This window comes from Delphinapterus leucas, chromosome 4, assembly GCF_059928025.1.
Source record: "Delphinapterus leucas isolate spDelLeu-1000000601 "Yukka" chromosome 4, BTC_Dleu_Yukka2, whole genome shotgun sequence".
Taxonomy (NCBI): Eukaryota; Metazoa; Chordata; class Mammalia; order Artiodactyla; family Monodontidae; genus Delphinapterus; species Delphinapterus leucas.
The window spans coordinates 58,926,478-58,948,268 of record NC_143132.1 but is presented as its reverse complement, the minus strand read 5'-3'; the positions used below and the strand labels follow the sequence as shown (position 1 = coordinate 58,948,268).

General features: G+C 36.5%; 1 protein-coding gene across 1 annotated transcript in view; it reads left to right on the top strand.

The window, feature by feature from the left end:
• The first annotated feature begins 656 nt into the window (after positions 1-656).
• The window catches only part of SLC9C1 (solute carrier family 9 member C1), an 84,976-nt gene continuing 63,841 nt past the window's right edge, over positions 657-21,791 (top strand). The window contains exons 1-5 of the mRNA XM_030760700.2: positions 657-1,138; positions 2,294-2,394; positions 5,130-5,258; positions 14,919-15,084; positions 17,896-18,024. Coding sequence (XP_030616560.2) covers positions 979-1,138; positions 2,294-2,394; positions 5,130-5,258; positions 14,919-15,084; positions 17,896-18,024 — 685 coding nt within the window. The 5' untranslated portion in view covers positions 657-978. The remainder of the gene's footprint in view (positions 1,139-2,293; positions 2,395-5,129; positions 5,259-14,918; positions 15,085-17,895; positions 18,025-21,791) is intronic.

Here is a 21,791-nt window from a genome sequence, read left to right as displayed (position 1 = left end):
ATATTATAAAACATATGTATGTGAAATATGAAACTGAAAAAGACATTGCTGGATTGTGAGAGGAAGTTTAGTAATAACTAATTGATTGCTTAGCGAGGCAGCCAGTTGAGATGCTAATAGACACTAGAAAAGGTTAAGCCAATATTTTGAGAGAATTGGAAGAGCTCTCTGCATGAAGTTTAAGACCCCGACGTAAAACTTTCCTCACCATGGGAAGCAAGTGGGATTGGCAGACTGCAGCTATTACCTATTTCTTCAAACCAAGACACACCATGGCCCTTGTTCCTTTTCCAAGAAGTAACAATAGAAACATGTAACAACTCCCTTGTTTTAAATCATCTTGTTTTCAATATTTTTCTTAGGTCCTTGGTTGCTATAAAAATATTTAAAAGTTAGAGAAAACATGGCCTATCAATGTCTCAGAGGAGATAAAAGAAGGCTGTTATTAAACATCATCATAGTCTATTAATTTCTGTCTGGATAGAACAACAAAAGAGATCAGAATATTCTCACCACCACCACTTCTTACTTTGGAATAGCTGCCGGAACATGCTTCCAGAGGCTCAGATAAGCTGAGAGAAGACCCCTAGTTGTCCATCCTCAGAACTAAGTAACCTGCACCAGCTTGTGGTCCTGGTGACTTGTTAGATGAAAAATCCTCTTTTCAGCTGGATAGATACAGGATGAAAATAGCTGAGTAGTGCTTGGCATCATAAGAACACAGGATGACACTGGCTCGTCTCTATCACTTGGGGTTATAATTCTTCTATCATCTAAATTGAAAACATCATAGAAGAGGGAGGCATCCCTAATTTTGGCACACCCTAAGAAATCACTAGAAATAACTAAAGAGAAACATAGGCTTTTTATTTATTTTTTAAGAAAAGCTGTGGAAGGCCACCAAGAAGGAAAATCTTATGTTCTTTTGGTCCTAGGTGAGTTTTGCAGAGAGTCCTAAGAGTTGGATTCAGACGGCCTATGAGAAACCACAGGATGAATGGCCCTGTTTCTAATTTCACTTTTCTTAACAAAGGATTTACCAACATATGGCTGGATATTTTTAGGAATACATTCATGAAAACTTCTCAGGACCTCCCTGAAATCATTCTAATATTGTCTTTGATCTGTACAATTGGAGGTAGGTGTAATTCTTTGTATTTAAGTGTGTTTTGTGCTTGTATTTTGTAAATGTCACCATAGAGAATTAAGAAAAGTAGCAATAATAGGAAATTAGATTTTTTTTTCTAAATTCATACCTCTATACCAAGATTTTCAATCAAATGAATCCAACGGTAATCTGCCCCTGAGGAGAGACCATGTAGATCTGATCCACATTCTTCACCTCTATTGAGTTCAGAGTATTCATACCTTCTTACTTGCTAGGTCGTGGTTAGATTTAAGTGATGTGGAGAATTGAACCAGATAAGCAGAAAATCAAAGGTTAGGGATTTTATTGTTACCTGTGTCATCATAAACTAGAGTTTCATTCATATTTTAAAATTAGGTGTCCCACAGATTTCTTCACTTGGAAAAAGAATTTTCAAAGCGATAGGTCTTCTGAATGATTCAGTTACTTTTTAACCCCTTGGTAGGTGTTCCCTTAGGTTTTGTCCAAATGGTAAATTATGCCCAGCTTTTATGAGAAGAAAAGAACACTGTAGAAATCAAAAGAAAGCACATTTTTTGCATGTGCTTTTGACCTGATTAGGAATTGTATTACAAAGAATTAGAAACATTAAACTGAAGGAAATGCTGTGATACTACTTATTGCACCTTGAAAAAAATTATAAACAAAGTTAGATATTCATTTTATAGGCTTTCTAATGGGTAGTAGGTAATTAGTAATAGGTAGCTAGTTTTTCTCATTATTAAATTATTATACTAATTCCTCATTGTTATCTTGGGAATCAGCCAGGATATTTCATTTAAGTTTAGTAATTTATTAATCCCTCATTGCAAGATTGCTAAAGAAATGAATATCTGATTTATAGCATGTACATAAACTGCTGTAAATATTTTAGTAGGAACACAAGAATGAATGATTACTAGCAATATTTAATAAAGATTCTAAGAAAATGATAGACTTCGTAAAAGAAGTAAAGCATGAATTTAGTGGATGACCAATTATAGTGATTCTATATGCTTAAGTGTGAGGGAGGGTTTCAGTTACAGGAATATAGCAAGTAAGGGGTAGTGCAGTATTTCATTGTCCTCAGTATTAAGAAGTCATGTCCAATTAAAGTTCTATAAATATGGTATTTCACTGCCTTTCAATAGACATATTTTTTTGCAGCATTTCTGAACCTACACTTGAAAGACTTTCCAATTCCTCTCCCTGTGATATTATTTTTATTTGGATGCAGTTTTGAAATGTTAAGTTTTACATCTGACCAGGTGTGTATAGTAAATATGAGTAAATATAGTAAATATAGTAAATATTTTATATATCTGACTATATCTAAGATTCATATAAATACAAAGATGGCTTAAGAAAATTTTTAAACATATTTCTTCACTGCTCTGCCAGTTGATAGATGCTTATGATGTGGATAACATCATATCAGCTGTGTAGAAGAAGGAACCATGCATGAAAGAGCTGAAATCCAGGTAACATAGTCAAAACAGAGCCTAGGTCTGAAACTAGGTAGGCAATTCAGCATGAGTACACGTACAGCTGCTAAGAATGTGAGTAGCTGAGTATTTAATCATAATTCAAAACCTTAGACAAGAAATTGGTAAACAAGATAGAAGCCCAGGGAGACTTTGAGCTACTGATACAGGACTCTATTGGCAAGAGAATTCTGACATTGAACAAATCTATTGCCTTGGGAATGTTTCATAGTGTTCCCATTAGAATAGAGGCTACTCTCTAAGTGCACCTGCCTTAGAATATTTCAAGAAACATACACTGAACCTCTTACATGGAGCTGGAAGTGAGGAACAAGACAAAGTATATAGTCAGGGCATATACAGTATTACTAAATATTTGGGAGCAGCTGGAGTCAGGTAAAGGAGAGACAATATGCTTACTACAAGGAATATAGAATGCATTATTGACACATTAAATAGTCCTCTAGCCCAGGGGTTGGCGGCAAAGTGTTTTCTGTAAAAGGCCATATAGTGCATATTTTAGACTATGAAGGCCATATGCTCTCGGTCACAACTACTCAACTCTGCCATTGTAGTTTAAAAGCAGCCATAGACAACACATAAGTAAATTGGTATGGCTGTATTCCAATAATACTTTATTTACGAAAACGGGCATTGAGCCAGGTTTGTTCCCAGGGCCCATAGTTTGCCAACACCTGCCCTAGTTAATCAGTATATAAATACGAACGTGTGTGAAAATGATTGACTTTCCCAAACAAATTTAACCAGTGATGTTAAGAACCATAATGGAAACCACGTATCCATGCCAGAACCAGAAGCAGATTACTCCCTCATTTGTCATGAACAGGTTTTATTATCATCTGATTTTTGACATAAATGCAATTTTAGGTACTTCTGTAAACTTTACTATTTGTCAACAACTCTTTAAAGGAAGAGACCATATGTTGAGAACTGTGAACGGTCTAAGATTTTACTCAACTTTCAATCTAATAATTTTGCTTGCCACAGTTTCATGGTCCTGGCAAAAGACACGGGACTCCTGGGCTAGAAACAAAGGACTTTATTACTCAGCAATAACAGAAGCCAGAGTCTCAGCATTTTCTTGCCCCTGTTCCATGAGCCCCACAGGGAGAAGTAAAGAGGGCAAGGTGAAACCTGCATACACAATGGGTTGCATTATAGGAGAAGAAATCTGAGCTTAGAGAACTTGAATATTTTATGATGGGCAGTGAGCTCATCTGCCCTCTTGCTCCAGAGAGAGATAATATCTTTATAACACTGGACAGTATAGTAAACCTGCCTTTTTCTCTGGAGGGAGACACTTGCTTTATCTTCCAAAGCTGTTAGCCATACAAATATTCTTGAAAGAAAATATTCCTGGAAGAAAAGCAGTCAGTGCCTCCATCCATAGCATACAGAGAAACACAAGAGGCCCATGAAGAATCATTTCCCAAATGCAAGGAGAGAGCCTAACACAGTAGGTACTCAGTGTTTCCTTAATGAGTGAATGTTGAATGGATGTGTTAACGAACCAAACTGGGTCTGCTTGCCCACGGGCAGTAAAGCCAATCTACTGACAGTGGGTTGTGGTGAAGGAAAGTGCAGCGTTTATTGTAAGGTGCCGTACAAGGAATATGGGACAGCTAGTGCTCAAAAAGCCTGAACTCCCCGATGGGTTTCAGCAAAGCAGTTTTAAAAGCAAGGCAAAGGAAGGGAGTCCCAGGGTATGTGATGAGCTCATGCACAATTCTCTGATTGGTTGATGGTGAGGTAAAGTAAAAAGATCAAAAATTGTTGCAAATATTTCCTGGTTCCAGCCAGACTCCCGAAGGGATGTGTTAATTTCTTTCATTTGGTGCGGGGGTTTGCATCTGTAAAACAACTCAGGAAATGCGCATGAGATACTATTATCTAGGTACTTCAGAGAGGACCTAAAGCAGAGGATATAAGGGAGACATCTCTCTGGGGAAGGCCCCATAGGGTCCTGCTTTGTTACAGATGCCCATATAGGATTTAAAACTATCAACTAAATATTTTATGATAAACACCATTAATTGGTTATTTCATAACCTGCATTACCTTCCCAGTCTCTGTCCCTGCTATTCTTCCATACACATCTTCTGTATAATCCATGGCTAATTATGTAGTTTCTGGAAATTGATATGATTGTTTACTCCTTTGTGGATTTTGTGCATGATGATCCATCTACCTGAAATCTCTTTCTTTCTCTTGTATGCCTGAAAATCTCCTACATACACTTTAGTACTTTTGTCAAACTGTTTCCTATATCTATTCTTAAAAAAAAAAAAAGAAAAAGAAGCATAGAGATGTTCATTAACCTTTTGCTGTAGTTGGTAATGACCTGATGCAAAATTATGAAAATCCAAGAGTTAAGACTTTAGCACTTACTATGTTGTGATTTATCTTTTTATCTTGTGCTAGGCATAGGAGTGCCTGGCATGTATTCCATGCTAATAGACCAACAGATAAATGAGAAAATAACATTTTTATATTATTAGGTCCAAAAATATGCAGATGCCATACAGTGGATGGATCCACATTTATTTTTTGATATATTTACACCAATAATTCTCTTTAATGTTGCATTTGACATGGATGTTTACCTGCTCCACAAGTTATTTTGGCAGGTAAGAAGTGTTATTTTCAATAATATTATTCACTCATGAACTACTACATGTTATCTATGTTCAGATTTTTTTACATTTTTAAAAATCAACTATATTTAGGTATAATTTATATGCAGTAGTATGCATACGTTTTGAGAGTACAGTTTGATGAGTTTTGACAAATATCAACCTATCAAGATATATAAATTTCCGTTATCCTAGAAAATTCCCTCAGACTTCTTTGAAGTCAATCCCTCATCTATGCCTCAGAGAGGTAAGTACTGATCCAACTTTCTCTTTTTTAATGATTCAATTTCATTTGATTTACCTTAGAAATTCTGTCCAAATGTTATGCAATTTTTGGTACAGATAGTCATTTGCAAGGTCATGGGGTACAAGTGCAAAGACTAACTTTCTCATTACTTGTCATTTCTATGTAGTATGTTTCTTTTGAATATTAATTCAAAGAGAAAAGTAGGAAATCATTTCTATAGCCTTATTATTAAAGTCTCAAATAGATGCCAGGTGAAAAAATTTGCATAGTGACTATTACAGGCATTACTTTCAAAAGTCATTCCTAAGCAAGATAAATTATATTCAATTAAATTGATTAAAAAATCCATTACATATTGTTTTTAGCAGGTTCCTCAAGATTTACATAACAGTTTCATTGTCTTCCATGTATGACTTAGATTCACAATCAAAAATAAGTCTCCACTTTGATACCACTGTAGTTTTCCTTTTTCCAAAAGTTTTTACTTTTGATGAAGTTCAATTCATCAATTTTTCTTTTAGAATTTGTGTTTTTATGTCCTATTAAAAATTATTTGCCTATTCTAAGGTCACTAAGATCTTTTGCTATGTTTTCTTCTAGAAGTTTAATAGTTTTAGATTTCACATTTAGGTCTAAGATCCAATTTGAGTTAATTTTTTTATATGATGTGAGTTGGGTGTTCTGTTTCATTTTTTTTTCATATGGACATTCAATTTTTACAAAATCATTTTTCTTCTTCCAGTTTTATTGAGATATAATCAATATAGAGCACCATATAAGTTTAAGGGGTACATCATGATTTGACTTGTATACATCATGAAATGATTATCATAATAAATTTAGTGAACATCCATCATTTCATACAGATACAAAATTAAAGAAATAGAAAAAAATATTTTTCTCTGTAATGAGAACCCTTAGGATTTACTCTCTTAACAACTTTTGTGTGTAACATACAGCAGTGTTCATTATATTCATCATATTGTTGTACATCACATCCCTACTACTTATTTATTTTATAATTGAAAGTTTTGTACCTCTGGACTGCCTTCATCCAATTCTCCCTCTCACACCCCCTCCCACCCTGCCTCTGGTAACCACAAATCAGATCTCCTTTTCTATGAGTTTGGTTGCTTGTTTGTTTATTTTTGAAGTATAATTAACCTATACCACTGTGTTAGTTCCTGTTATACAACACAGTGATTTGATATCTATATGCTTTTCAAAATGATCATCACGATGTCTAGTTACAATATGTCACTATACAAAGATATTAAATAGTTATTGCCTATATTACCCACACTGTACATTTCATACCTGTGAATCATTTATTTTGCAACTGGAAGTTTGTACGTCTTAATCTCCCTCACCTATTTCTTTCCTTCTCCCAACCCCTCTCCAGGTGGCTACCTGTTTGTTCTCTGTATCTATATAAATCTGTTTCTGTTTTGTTACATTTGTTCAGTTAGCATAATACCTTCTAGGTCCATCTGTGTTGCCACAGATGGCAAGATTTCATTCTTTTGTGGTTGAGTAATATTCCATTGTGTGTCTGTGTGTCGTTTGTATATATATATATACACACATATATAAACCGCATCTTCTTTATCCATCTATCGATGAACATTTAGGTTGCTTCCATACCTTGGCTATTGTAAATAATGCTGCAATGAACATAGAGTGCACATATCTTTTTGAATGAGCATTTTTATTTGCTTTGTATAAATACCCAAAAGTGGAATTGCCAGATGATATGGTAGTTCTATTTTTAATTTTTTGAGGAATCTCCATACCGTTTTCCATAGTGGCTGCACCAATTTACATTCCCATGAATGGTGCGTGAGGTTTCCCTTTTCTCTACATCCTCTCTAAAACTTATTTGTTGTCTTTTTGATAATAGCCATTCTGACAGACGTGAGGCGATATCTCATTGTCGAAATCAGGGATTTGCATTTCCCTGATGATTAGTGATGTTGAGCACATTTTCATATGCCTATTGGCCATTTTTCTGTTTTCTTTGGGAAAATGTCTATTCAGATCCTCTGCCCATTACTTAATAGGTTTGTTTGTTTGTTTTTGATGTTAAGTATTATGAGCTCTTTGTACATTTTGGATCTTAACCCCCTATTCAATATATTGTTTGCAAATATCTTCTCCCATTCAGTAGGTGATCTTTTTGTTTTGTTGAGAGTTTCTTTCCTTCACTATGCAAAAGCTTTCTTGTTTCATGTAGTCCCATTTATTTATTTTTGCTTTTGTTTCCCTTGCCTGAAGAGACACAGCTAAAAAAAACGTTACTAAGACTGATAACAAAGATCTTACTACCTATGTTTTCTTCTAGAAGTTTTTCAGGTCTTACATTTAAGCCTTTAATCCATTTTGAATTTATTTTTGTGCAGGATGTGAGAGAGTAGTACAGTTTAATTATTTTGCATGTAGCTATTCAGTTTTCTCAACACCATTTTTTGAAGAGGCTGCCTTTCCCAAATCATATATTTCTCCCTCCTTTGTCGTAGATTAATTGCCTATATAAGTGAGGGTTCATTTCTGGGCTTTCCATTCTGTTCCATTGATGCATGTTGCTGATCTCTTAAGCTCACATGCATTTCAACAACCCTGCATTTTTATTCCCCCCCCTCACATTTACTGTTTTTGACATCATATTTTACATATTTTTGCCCTTTACTACTTATTGTTGATATAGATGATTTTACTACTTTGGTCTTTTTACCTTCCTACTAGCTTTTAAGTGGTTGATCTACTACCTTTACTGTATGTTTGCCTTTACCAATGAGATTTTTCCTTTCATAATTTTCATATTTCTAGTTGTAGCCTTTTCCTTTTCACTTAGAGAAGTACATTTAACATTTCTTGTAAAGCTGGTTTGGTGGTGCTGGACTCTTTTAGCTTTTGCTTTTCTATAAAACTTTTCATCTCTCCATCAAACCTTAATTAAAGCCTTGCTGGGTAGAGTAGTCTTGTTTCTAGGTTTTTCCCTCTTATCACTTTAAATATATCATGCCACTCCTTTCTGGCCTGCAGAGTTTCTGCTGAAAAGTCTGCTGACCATCTTTTGGGAATTCCCTTGTACATAACTTGTTGCTTTTCCCTTGTTGCTTTTTTTTTTTTTTTTGCGGTATGCGGGCCTCTCACTGCTGTGACCTCTCCCGTTGGGGAGCACAGGCTCTGGACGCGCAGGCTCAGTGGCCATGGCTCACGGACCCAGCCGCTTTGCATCATGTGGGATCTTCCCAGACCGGGGCACGAACCCGTGTCTCCTGCATCGGCAGGCAGACTCTCAACAACTGCGCCACAGGGAAGCCCCTCCCTTGCTGCTTTTAATATTCTTGCTTTAACTTTATGATCATTACCTTGAACTCTTTATCAGGTAGGTTGCTTATCTCCACTTCACTTAGTTCTTCTGGGGTTTTATCTTCTTCTTTCATTTGGAACATATTCCTCTGCTGCTTCATTCTGCCTAATTTGCTGTTTTATTTATATGTACCTGGTAATTTAGTTACATTTTCCAACCTTGGAGAAGTGGTCTTTTTTAGAAGTCCTCTGTGACTCAGCAACATACTCTCCTCTCATCACCAGAGCTGTATCCTCTAAGAGCTCTTCCTATGTGGGCTTTGTGTGTCCTTCTGTTGAAGGAGGATGACCACTGTGTGCATTCTGGTAGATGTGGCTGAACCCCAGTCCAGTTGGTTGCCAGGTTCTGCCTTGTGTGGATGCTGCCAGCTGCTGGTGGGCAGGGCCAGGCCACAAGGCAGCTGCCTGCAGAGCCCTGGGTAGTCCTGGGGCTAGGGTTGGCCCACTGGTGGGCAGAGCTGGGTTCTGGAGCGGGTGGTTGTGGGACCTGGTATCCTGGGTCTAGTGTCTGCTGCTGGTGGGTGGGCCCAGTTCCTGAAACAGCTGATTACAGGGTCTGGAGCACCCCAAAGTTCATGTTGGCCTGTTGGTGAGTAGGGCTGAACCCGGGGGTGGGGAGCTGAGGGGTCAAAGATGTCTCAGAGCTGGTGACGGGCTTGGTGGTTGGGTCCCAGAGCTGGTGTTGGCCTACTGATGGGCAGGGCCATGGTCTAGGGGGTCCTGGAGCAAGGGCTGTCCTGCTGATCTGGATGGCTTTGGTGCTCTGGTGGTCCCTGGGCTCATGTCCACCCACTGGTGGATGAGGAGGAGTCCTGGGGCTAGTGCCAGCCCACTGGTGAGTGGAGCTATGGCCTAGGTTCTCTGGCTGCAGGGCCCTGAGGGTCCTGGAATTGGTGTGTTGGCCTGCTGGTGGGCAGAGCTGGGGCCTGCGTTGTCCTGGGGCTAGTGCCAGCCCGTCGGTGGGTGTGGCTTGTCCAGGGGCTAGTGCCAGCTTGATGGTGGGCAGAGCCAGGTCCCTACAGATGGCTGTGGATATGCAGGGGATCCCAGGACTAGTGCCAGTGCATTGGTGTGTGGGGTTGGATCCTAGGCCTTCTGGTGGACAGGGCTGTGTCCCAGAATAGTTGTACACTCAGAGAATGTTGAGGCAATTGTCCTGCTGGTGGGTGGGGCTATATTCTCACCCAGGTAGCTGCTTGGCCTGAGGCATCCCAGTACTTTTGCCAACGGGCTGGTGGGCAGGGCCGGGTCCTGGCACTAATAAGCTAGGGGGAGGATTCCAAAATGGCACTTGCTAGCACCAGTGCTCATGTGGTAGAGCAAGGTCCCGCAAATGGCTGCCACCAGTGTCTATGTCTCCAAGGTGAGCTCCAGTTGCATCCTTCCTCTCTGAGAGGCACTCTGAGATCAACAGGTGGGTCTGACCCAGACTCCTTTCAAATCACTGCTTCTTCCCTGGGTCCCAGAGCATCTGAGATTTTGTGTGTGCCCTGTGAGAGGGGAGTATCTATTTTCCACAGCCATCTGGCTCTCCCCAAAGCAAGCCCTGCTGGCCTTCAAAACCAAATGTTCTAGAGGAATCATCTTCATGGTGCAGTACCCCCAGGCTGGGGAGGCTGATGCAGGGCCTGGACCCCTTGCTCCTTAGGGAGAGCCTCTGCAATTGTAATTATCCTCCTAGTTGTGGCTCACTCACTGTGGGTATGGATCTTTACTATACTGTGTCTCTGGCCCTTCTACACATCTCATGGTTTGTTTTTTTGTTGAAGTATAGTTGATTTAAAATATTTAAAATATTATATTAGTTTCAGGTTTACAATGTAGTGTGATTCAGTATTTTTGGAGAACATACTCCATTATAAGTTATTATAAGATAATGACTATAATTCCCTGTACTATACTATTTTATACATGCTAGTTTGTGTCTGTTAATCCCATACACTTAATTTGTCCCTTCTCCCTTTGGTAACCACTACTTTGTTTTCTATGTCTATGAGTCTGTTTCTGTTTTGCATATACAGTCATTTGTATTAATTTTTTTAGATTCCCCATATAAATGATATCATATAGTATTGGTCTTTGTCTGGCTTATTTCACTAAGCATAATATTTTCTAAGTCCGTCCACATTGCTGCAAATGGCAGAATTTCATTCTTTTTTGCATTGGTTGTATAGTGGTGAGCATAGGTGCCTTCCATTCTTTTTATGGCTGAGTAATAGTCTATGGAATACATATACCACATCTTCTTTATCCATTTATCTGTTGACGGGCACTTGGGTTGTCATGGTTTGTTCTTTATATAGTTAGTTGTAGAAGATCTTTTCTGCTAGTCTTCTGGTCTTTCTCAACAAAAGCTACTCTGTAAATAGTTGTAATTTTGATGTGCCAGTGGGAGGAGGTGAGCTCGAGGTCTTTCTACGCACCCCACCCCCCGTCTTTGCCACTGCCCTCCATATACAAACATTTTAAAACTTTGCTCCAAATTATAAAACAAAGAAAACAAGGAAAAAGTATAAAGTGTGGGAAAAGTAAATTCAGCTCTATATTTTAGTGAATAAACTATATCTTTTCAATTGTCTAGCATGTTGAAGACTCAAGAAAGAAATTATGGAGGAAAAAATTAACTCAAAAAAATCTGACTGGCAGAACTTAATGCCACTTAATGCCACTCTGATACTATAAGAAAGCTATCATTAAATATATTAGGTTCAGTAAAAGGAAATTACTGATAAAAGTTGTGTTTCAAATACCCACCTTCTAAACTTTCCCACACCCACATGTAAAAGAACAGCACAGAGAAGACTACTCACAGAAACAGCAATAATCCTAATTCACAAACTATTATGATTATTTTCTAATCATGTGATATTTGAACCCCTCCAGGAAAGACCTTGAGAAAAAATACTCTGGATTATAAGCAGGATGTGTATTTCTTTCAAAGTAATCAATACAGTTTTGCAAGTATAAAGCTGTTACCTAAAATACATTAGAATCAAAACTATTAAAGTAACTTACACTTGAAACAGAGTCCAGGCAAATGAAATTCAGACAAATTACAAAAAAATGAAATTGAAAAGAATAGAGATATAATAGTAGTTTGAGCTGGTTCTAGTGTTCCCTGTCAAGCCATCTCCTGAGTCTCTGTTCAGCTGGGGGGTCAGCTGAGGTAGGATGAGCTAGATGGCTCTGCTCATATGTCTTTTGGTTGGTACTGTTAATATTGGCTATAGGCAATGAGTGTCACTGTACATGTATCTCATTATCCAGGCAATTATTCCAGGCTTCTTCACATGGTGATTTCAGAGTCTCAAACATCAGTGGGAGAGGGCAAACTTGAATTTACTAGTGCTTTTTAAGAGAAAATTTTTATTGAAATATAGTTGGTGTATAACATTTTCTAAGTTACTGGTGTACAATATAGTGATTCACAACTTTTTAAAGTTATACTCCATTTATAGTTATTATAAAATATTGGCTATATTCCCTGTATTGTACGATATATCATTGTAGCTTATTTTATGCATAATAGTTTGTATCTTTTAATCTTCTACCCCTATATTGCCCCTCCACACTTCCCTTCCCCACTTTTTAAGTCTCTAGTTATATCATGTTTGCTCTTGTTCAGTCAGTATGGAAGATAGCTACCCAATGGTGTGGATTCAGGGAGCAGAATTACTGCAGCCATTTTTGCAAACAATATACCATGTGATTTATTGAGGTATCAACAGCTATTTGGTGGAAGAACAAAGATTTGGATATCCTGACCCTCAATCCTCTTGTCTCAAAGCCTCATTTTAATTTGTTCCTTTGAACAGGAGTTAGTAATACAACTCCCTTGACCACCATAACCTTAAATTGAGAATTCAGCCACCCTAGAGGTAAATTACCTAGGGGACCTTGATTTTCTTTCACCATTCTGATGCTGTTATCAAGCTTTATCTACCAAAGACTCCCTCTCAATAGTGTCAGGCCTCAGTAATGCCGTATAAGCACTCTGTCATTGTTCTGTCAATTTTAAGATTGGGTTAGAAATGTCTGATTAAGTGACAACCAAAATCACTCAGGACTAGCACCCAGGCCTCCTGAGTCAGAGTCCAGTTATTTCCCAACTGGACCCTAACTCTCTGCAAGAATGTCCCTGTACAAACAAAAGACTAAAATAATCAGAAGGAAGATAGCTTCTAATATTTTAGCTCTTCTGAATTCTCTTTTTCATTAACTGCATTAGGTATGTCTTTCTACAGTGCCTATTGCAATGCCTCATTGCATAGTAGGTAGTGAATAAATGTGTAATAAATAAGGGGGTAAGAATGTGTGCTTTTTCATTTTTCTTGATGTAGCAAAAGTTGAGACAGGAACCTGGGGATTTTATTTGATTTTACTTCTCTGGAGAATTGTTTTAAATGGGAATGATTAGTATACTGCTGGTGGCTGTGTTTGTTGGTAAAACTTTTTGGAGGATATATTAGTAATCTCTATGGAAAGTCCCAAAATGATGCATGTCTTTAATTTTACTCATTGAAATTCTAAGGATATAATTAAGGATGTATGATATTGCTGTTTTTAATTTTATATTGGCAGTAAGAGCATTTTCAACATCATTATGAAATTCTTAGTTATCCATTTTTATTTTATTTTTAAATTGAAATATAATTGACATATAACATTATTTAGTTTCAGGTGTGCAACATAATGATTTGATATTTGTATATATTTCAGAATGCTCACCAAAATAAGTCTAGTTAACATCCATCACCACACATAGTTACAAATCATTTTTCTTGTGATAAGAACTTTTAAGACCTACCTTCTCAGCAAATTTCGAATATGAAATACACTATTGTTGTTAACTATAGTCACCATACTGTAGATTGCATCCCTATGCTTTATTTGTTTTATAACTGGAAATTGGTATCTTTTGACCCCTTTTACCCATTTCACACCTCCAACCCCCCACCCCACCCCACTGCCCGCCTCTGTTCTCCGTATCTATGAATTTAGTTTTTTGTTTTTTTAGATTCCACATATAAGTAAGTGAGATCATACGTTATTTGTCTTTCTCTGTATGACTTATTTCACTTAGTATATGCCCTCAAGATCCACCCATATTGTGGCAAATGGCAAGGTTTCTTTCTTTTTCTTATGGCTGAATAATATTCTATATAGATACCACATTTTCCTTATCCATTCATCCATAGATGGACATTTAGCTTGCTTCCATGTTTTGGCTATTGTAAATAATGCTACAGTGAACATGAGGGTGTAGTTGTGAATTCTCATAGGTACTTTAAGGCACAATCACCACATTTTCCCAAGTGCATTTGGTAATAAAATCTTGCTAGATAACCACCACAGGTAGAATAGGAGAAAGTGGAAGACAATGGTGGGAAGGCAGAAGGCCAGGATCCAGTCCTAGAATAACAGAATGCCCCTTCCCATCTTTTTTCGCGTCCTCTGCCCTTTCTATACATTCCTTCTATTATTTTGTTTTCTCTTTTTTCCCCTCTTTTGTAACTTCTTTCTAAATTTGTGTTCTTTTTTCTATGTTAATAGGCTATGTCTCAGTTTTTATGCATTGTTAAATGTGTATATATATATATATATTATATATATATATGGTATGTATGTATATACCTTCACACATATACATCTATATTCAGTGGCCTTATCAAGAAAATTAAAAGTTCATTTTTTTTCCATTATGGTTTATTACAGGATATTGAATATAGTTCCCTGTGCTTTAGAGTAGGACCTTGTTGTTTATCTATTTTATATGTAGTAGATTGTATAAAAGTTCCTTTTTAACTATAATGTGGTATTTCCTGTAACTGGTATTTCTTAGGTCCTAAGAATCTCATTGCAATGTTTGTTCCTTATTTCCAGAGTTGCAATCACATAGTTGTTAAATAAGATAATTTAAAATTTCCCTTTAATGGATTGAATGTGATTCTACATCTCCAGTATCCTGATTATCTGCATTTAAAAATGGAATACAAATGCCGTCTGATTTTTCTATCTGTAAAATTTCTTTGCAGATACTTTTAATTACAATTCCTGGCTTTTTGATTAATTATACCTTAATTCTTTGGTATTTGGCATCTGTGAATAAATTAGTTTTGAAAAACACCACATGGTTATTATTTTCAGCTATCCTTGTGAGTTCAGATCCTATGCTGACTTCATCTTCTATAAAAGACCTGGGTAAGTATATTTTTCTCTTTTCCTATATTTAAAATATATTCCATGCTTAACCTGTCTAGTTTTAAGACCTTTTGTTCACTATAGCGTTTCACTATGTGAAGTGAGGTGCTGGGACATTGGGGATTGAGCATAGAGGTTCAGGTGGTGATGCTTAGAACAGAAGGAAATGCCAGTGATGGGCTTACTTAGTATTTTAAGTCTTACATTCAGTTGTGGAATTGGGCAGGGGATTATTTATAATCCTTGACTTTATACATGCTTCTATCCTGAGCCAACAGAGTAGTTCTGGGGGAATCGCAATATTGCATGTACATTGCGGTGACATTTCTATTGCCCAAAACCCCTTTTCTGTTGAAAACACTGTCGTTAAGATAATGCTATTTGTAAAAAAAAAAAAAAAAAAAGAAAGAAAGAAGAAAAAGTCTTTGGAGTGTTTGTCACCATTAAGACCAAAAGCCTAAAAAGTCAAAAACAATAAAATCATTAATGATACAGTGTGTACTATTTTAGGAGAAAGAAATCTATATTTAGAAGTATAAAATATCAAGTCAATGTAACCCAGAAAAAAATCCAAGAGCCTCATTCAAAAAAAAAAAAATTACCTAATTTGTATTCCCTCAGCTATTTTTTAGTAATGAGAACAAAAACATTTGCTTTAAAGTAGAATTAAAGTATAATTTTAATATGGCACATACGTGCACATACACACACACACACACTTTTTATGGCCACTTGAAAAGGAAAGAGCTCTCTGAGGCAAGTAGAAACAGAGTAGTGCAGAAACCTCAACTGTACCTATGTGAATAAAGAAAAGCCAGATCTTTAAGACAAGGAGATTTGTCTGTCCCGCAACCCTGCTTCTATGAGACTCTGTCAATGTCAGGCCCTTTCCTACTCAAAAGATTTGGAGGAGCTCTATGCTACCTGAGAGAATTCCATACTCCTCTTAATTGGAATCTAGTTACTTATTCCACTGACTTCCTGGCTTACCATTGTTGAGTTTAAATAATTTCTTTGGGTTGAGTTACAAGGTTGTTCTCATAAACTTTGGCCATCTTGTTGTTACTTTTGGAATTTTATTTTTCTCCTCAATTTGCATCTTAAAAAAAATTTTTTTAAATAAAGTATCTTTCTCTTGGCAACATTTTTTCTGAGTTTTCAAAGCAAGACCTTTATATATTTTTTACTTTATTCTCAAAAATAAAATCTGCCCAGGCCAATGTCTGGAGTACATGAATACATTCACATTGTCTTGAGCTTTTTAGGGTCCACTGACTTCTCTTATGTTCCTTGTCTGTTATTTATTTCCAAATACTCACATTTTGTTATAGCCCCATTTTCTAAAATGGAATAGTTATACAACAGTGTCAGTTAGGGTTTGTCTTTGTCTTTGTTTTTGACTAAAAAGCCACCGCCAAAACATAGTGGCTTAAAACTACAATTATATATATATATATATTTTTAAACATCTTTATTGGAGTATAATTGCTTTACAATGGTGTCTTAGTTTCTGCTTTATAACAAAGTGAATCAGTTATACATATACATATGTTCCCATATCTCTTCCCTCTTGCATCTCCCTCCCTCCCACTCTCCCTGATGGCATGGGCTGGGCTCCACTGATTGTGGCTAGGCTTACTAATGAATCTCCAGTCAGCTGGAGGGTCATCTGGGGACTAAGTGACCTAGGATGGCCTCAACTAGGAAGATCCACCTTTCTTCCATGTATTTCTCACATTCCTCCAGAAGGGTAGCCAGGGAATGCTGCCATGGTGGTGACAGGGATCCAAGAGAGAGGAAGCAGAAATCTTCCTCAAGCCTCTGCTTTCATCAAGTCTCATTAAAAAATAATAATAATAATTTTTTTAAATTTAAAAAACAGAACTCTTTGGTGAGAGAAACTGCAACATCTTACACAGAGGGCCTGGATGAAGGGAGAGGTGAAGAATTGGACCATCAAGGCAATTGAACTTCCACAGGAACAGACTGCTTTGGCTTTTCTTCTCTTCCAACAGCATACTTACTGTATTAGATTGTGATCCCAACTATAGAGTGGTTGGTTCACAGGGAGGGCTTTTACCATTTCCTTAATAATATTTCCTTTCTATGGACATTTTGAAAATCATTAAAGGTACTCAAAGTTATAGTTTTGCCCCTACAGGCACATTGAATAGCAAAGAAAAAATGATAATTGATGGATATCTAAACTTAGAATATCATCATAAATAGAGGAGGATGAGGATGGAAGTAGATTACATCAGGGTGCTCTCCATTAATGGAGCTTGATTTCTAAAACCATTGAAAGTGATGTATGGGAAAGTCAGACAATGTCTAATTATAGTGTGATTATCAGGACAATTGCCTTAATACTTTGATTAGGTACCGTGGTATAAAGCCTTAGTTTATAAATATACTTTATTCCTCCACCATCATTTTTTTCTTGTCTTAAATGCATGATGTATGTATTTATATAAGCCAAGTCTCAGAATTAAAAGTAATAAATTTGATGTTTTCATCTGTGCCTTGAAACAAGGAATGAAAGCTCTAGTTGATTATCTTACTTACATAAACTATAATCAACCACAATTAATTTGGTAACTAATCACGGTGATCTAGACTTAACTTGTAGTTGATACATAATGAAATTTCCTTGAAGGGAGTTTACAAACATGACTAAAGTATACTTAAGTATGTAGGAAAAGTATGTGATATAAATACATAGCTGAATATCCTTCTAATTGCTGATAAAATTTTATTCTTCAACATTGATGAAGTTTTTCCCACCTTAAAAAAATATTTTTCCTTCTGCAGGTCTTTCTAGAGGCCTCGTCAATTTAATTAATGGAGAAAGTCTGATGACCTCTATAGTGTCTTTAATAGTGTTTACTAGTATTATGGATATTAACTTTGGCTTGCAAAAAAAAGTAAACTATTCCTTAGGTAAGGACTTATTTTTTTCTTAATTTCTTAAAATTAGAATCCTGTATTTTCTGAAAGTTTACATGGATTTTGTAACACCTTACCATAAGTTATCCTTATACAAACATAATCATATTAGTATAATGATTTACTCTTTACAAAGCACTACCACACATCCCTTATTTAATACCTGTTGTAGTTTTGTTGTGAGGCTGAGTTGGGACTTTTCACGAGGATGCATATAGAAGCAACATTCCACAGGCCTAGGCTGAATCAGAATGCTTGATAACAAGAATGAGGGATGTTGTTTTTTATGCGTTGAAGATGAACTCAAAAGAAAAGCCAGGTAGTGCATCCACCAGTGGCGAGAGGAGGTGGCTTCCCTTCCCTTCGCCCTGGGACTATCTCCCTGCAGGCAATACAGAAAGCTGTCAGCTCAGGGAGGAAATGTGAGTTATACAGCCATCTACAAGGCCTGAGCGCAGTGCTTGTAAGCAAAGAGACTGTAATATGCCTGGAAGCTCATTTACCACATTCAGATAGCCCTGAACAATAAGTATTTTATTTCCTTTATCATATGTGTATGTGTGCATTTGTGTGTATGAAATAAATGATATATGCACACTATAATGAGTGATTATAAAGTATTTATAAGGTATACAGATGAGTAATTATCATTCAGGACCAGAAATACAGTTACCAGCACTCCCATGAGCATCTTATATGTCCCTTCCCCATGCTTTCAGTGGTGCTCAGAGTGTAGTCTCAATAAAGTTAGAAATTAAAAAGGACAAGTTACAACCAACACCACAGAAATGCAAAGGACCATAGGAGACTACTATAGGCAACTATATGCCACTAAAATGGACACCCTAGAAGAAATGGACAATTTTTTAGAAAGGTACAATCTCCCAAGACCAAACCAGGAAGAAATAGAAAATATGAACAGACTAATTACAAGCACTGAAATTGAATCTGTGATTTCAAAAACTCCCAACAAACAAAGGACCAGGACCAGATGGCTTCACAGGTGAATTCTACCAAACATTTGGAGAAGAATTAATACCTATTCTTCTGAAACTATTCCAAAAAATTGCAGAAGAAAGAACACTTCCAAACTCATTCTATGAAGTCACCATCACTCTCATACCAAAACCAGACAAAGATACCAAAAAAAAAAAAAAGAAAGAAAGAAAATTACAGGCCAATATCACTGAATATCACTGATGAACGTAGATGCAATCCAAATCCAGCAATACATTAAAAGGATCATACACCATGATCAAGTGGGATTTATTCCAGGGATGCAAGGATTTTTCAGTATCTGCAAACCAATCTATGTGATACACCACATTAACAAATTGAAGAATAAAATCCATATGATCATCTCAATAGATGTAGAAAAAGCTTTTGATAAAATTCAACATCCATTTATGATAAAATCTTTCCAGAAAGTGAGTGTAGAGGGAACCTACCTCAACATAATAAAGGCCATATATGACAAACACACAGCTAACATCACATTCAATAGTGAAAAACTGAAAGCATTTCCTCTGTGATCAGGAACAAGACAAGGATGTCTGCTCTCCCCACTTTTATTCATCATGGTTTTGAAAGCCCTAGCCACAGAAATCAGGGGAAAAAAAAAAAAGAATTAAAAGGGATCCAAATTGGAAAAGAAGAAGTAAAACTGTCACTGTTCAGAGATGACATGATACTATACACAGAAAATCCTAAAGACTACCATAAAACTACTAGAGCTCATCAATGAATTTGGTAAAGTTGCAGGATACAAAGCTAATACACAGAAATCTGTTGAATTTCTATACACTAACAATGAAAGATCAAAAAGGGAAATTAAGGAAACAATCCCATTTACCACCACATCAAAAAAGATAAAATACCTAGGAATAAACCTACCTAAGGTGACAAAAGACCTGTGCTCTGAAAACTGTAAGATGCTGATGAAAGAAATCAAAGATGACACAAACAGATGGAAAGATATACATGTTCTTGGATTGGAAGAATCAATATTGTCAAAATGACTATACTACCAAAGCAATCTACAGAGTCAAGGCAATTCCTATCAAATTACCAATAGCATTTTTCACAGAACTAGAACAAAAATTTTTTTAATTTGTATGGAAACACAAAAGACCTCGAAAGCAAACTTGAGAAAGAAAAACAGAGCTGGAGGAATCAGGCTCCCTGGCCTCAGACTATACTACAAAGCTACAGTAATCAAAATGGTACAGTACTTGTATACCATACTGTTTTGATTACTGACTATTCTTTTCCAAAAAGAATCACCCCTCTCATGTCTTCCTCTAGGGAGCTGGTTCAGGTGGTGGACAATTAATTACCCTACTTGTGCATAAGAAGCACTTGCTTTCAACATTGTTCTGTATCCAATTATTTTACCCAGGACATGGCAGCTTGGAACATCAACTGGAACCCCAGTTTAGCACAGGAAGGTACATCCTCTTTAAATGCTTCATATATGCCATCTGTTGTGTATAAGAAAACCAAACCAACTACCTACATACAACCTTTTCCAAAATCCAAAGTACAAAACGAGATGACACCATACAGCACTTAGAGAGTTTTTACCATAAAACTTGCTGCAGATAAGGCCTTCCTGAAGATGAATAAGGTGAACAAAAAAGAAATGTTTATATTCAGAAGCATCTTAAAAACTCAAGAGCCACCCTTGGGGGAAACTGAAAAATGTAAAATGTAGTCATACATGCTGGTCAGAAGGATCCAAGCCCAGCCCCTATACCTGACCTAGTATTCTACCAGGTCCCATTTAAGATAGTAAATACTGATCACAGAATTTCAGGGAACTTTATCAGAGGCAACATCTACAATCTAATCCAAAGAACTTTCTTGATATTCACTGAGAAGCAAAAAAAAAAAAAAAAAAAAAAGAAAAGAAAAAAGAAAAGTACTGATTTAGGAGTTAATTCATTCATTAATCCAACAGTTATTTGTTGATATGTACTATGTGATAGCTCCTATTCTAGGCCCTGGTGATTCAGCCATGAACATAATAGTCCTTGCTTTTGTGGAGCTTGCCTCAAAAGTTTGACTATAATCAATGGAATAGAATTTTGTTTTTAATTAGATTTCAGAGGAGTAAAAACTTTTAAGTAATCACTGTTAAAATGATAATAGTAACAACATTTTATTACAACTGTCTGCTGTAGAAAGAAGAGAAAAGTGAACTTATTTTCTTTGACATCAGGACTTTCTCTGAATTTTTAATAGGAGAATTTCCCTTAAGAAAGGTTCTTGATAAGTTTTACTGGCATTTCATTTATATCAGTTAACACAACTGTGAAACAGTAATTTTCATAGTAATCATTATTTTATAACATGTAATTATTTAAACAGTATTGCTCTATCTTTGAAGTGAACACATATTTCATAATAGGGAAAACCAAGAAGTTACTGCACTCAGAGGTTCTTACCTTTTCCTATTTGTATATTAGAAGTTTAAGAACATTGTAAGAAATAATGGATTTGCTTTGAGGCTTTTCCTGACCTAATAAATCCATTCAGCATATATTGTACTCATTAAGAGCTATTTTTCTTTCTTAAAGGGGAAAGCAACTTTTAAACTGGGTCTTTTAACTCCAGTTCCCTGCATCCTTCTGAAACCAGAGTTGGCCTCCAGCCTGTTTCATTTACAGGAGGTGCTGGATTCCCAAAATTATCATCATGGTCAACTCCATACCTAGAATGGATGTGACTTAGAGGGTCATTCATGAAATTCTCCTCCCAAG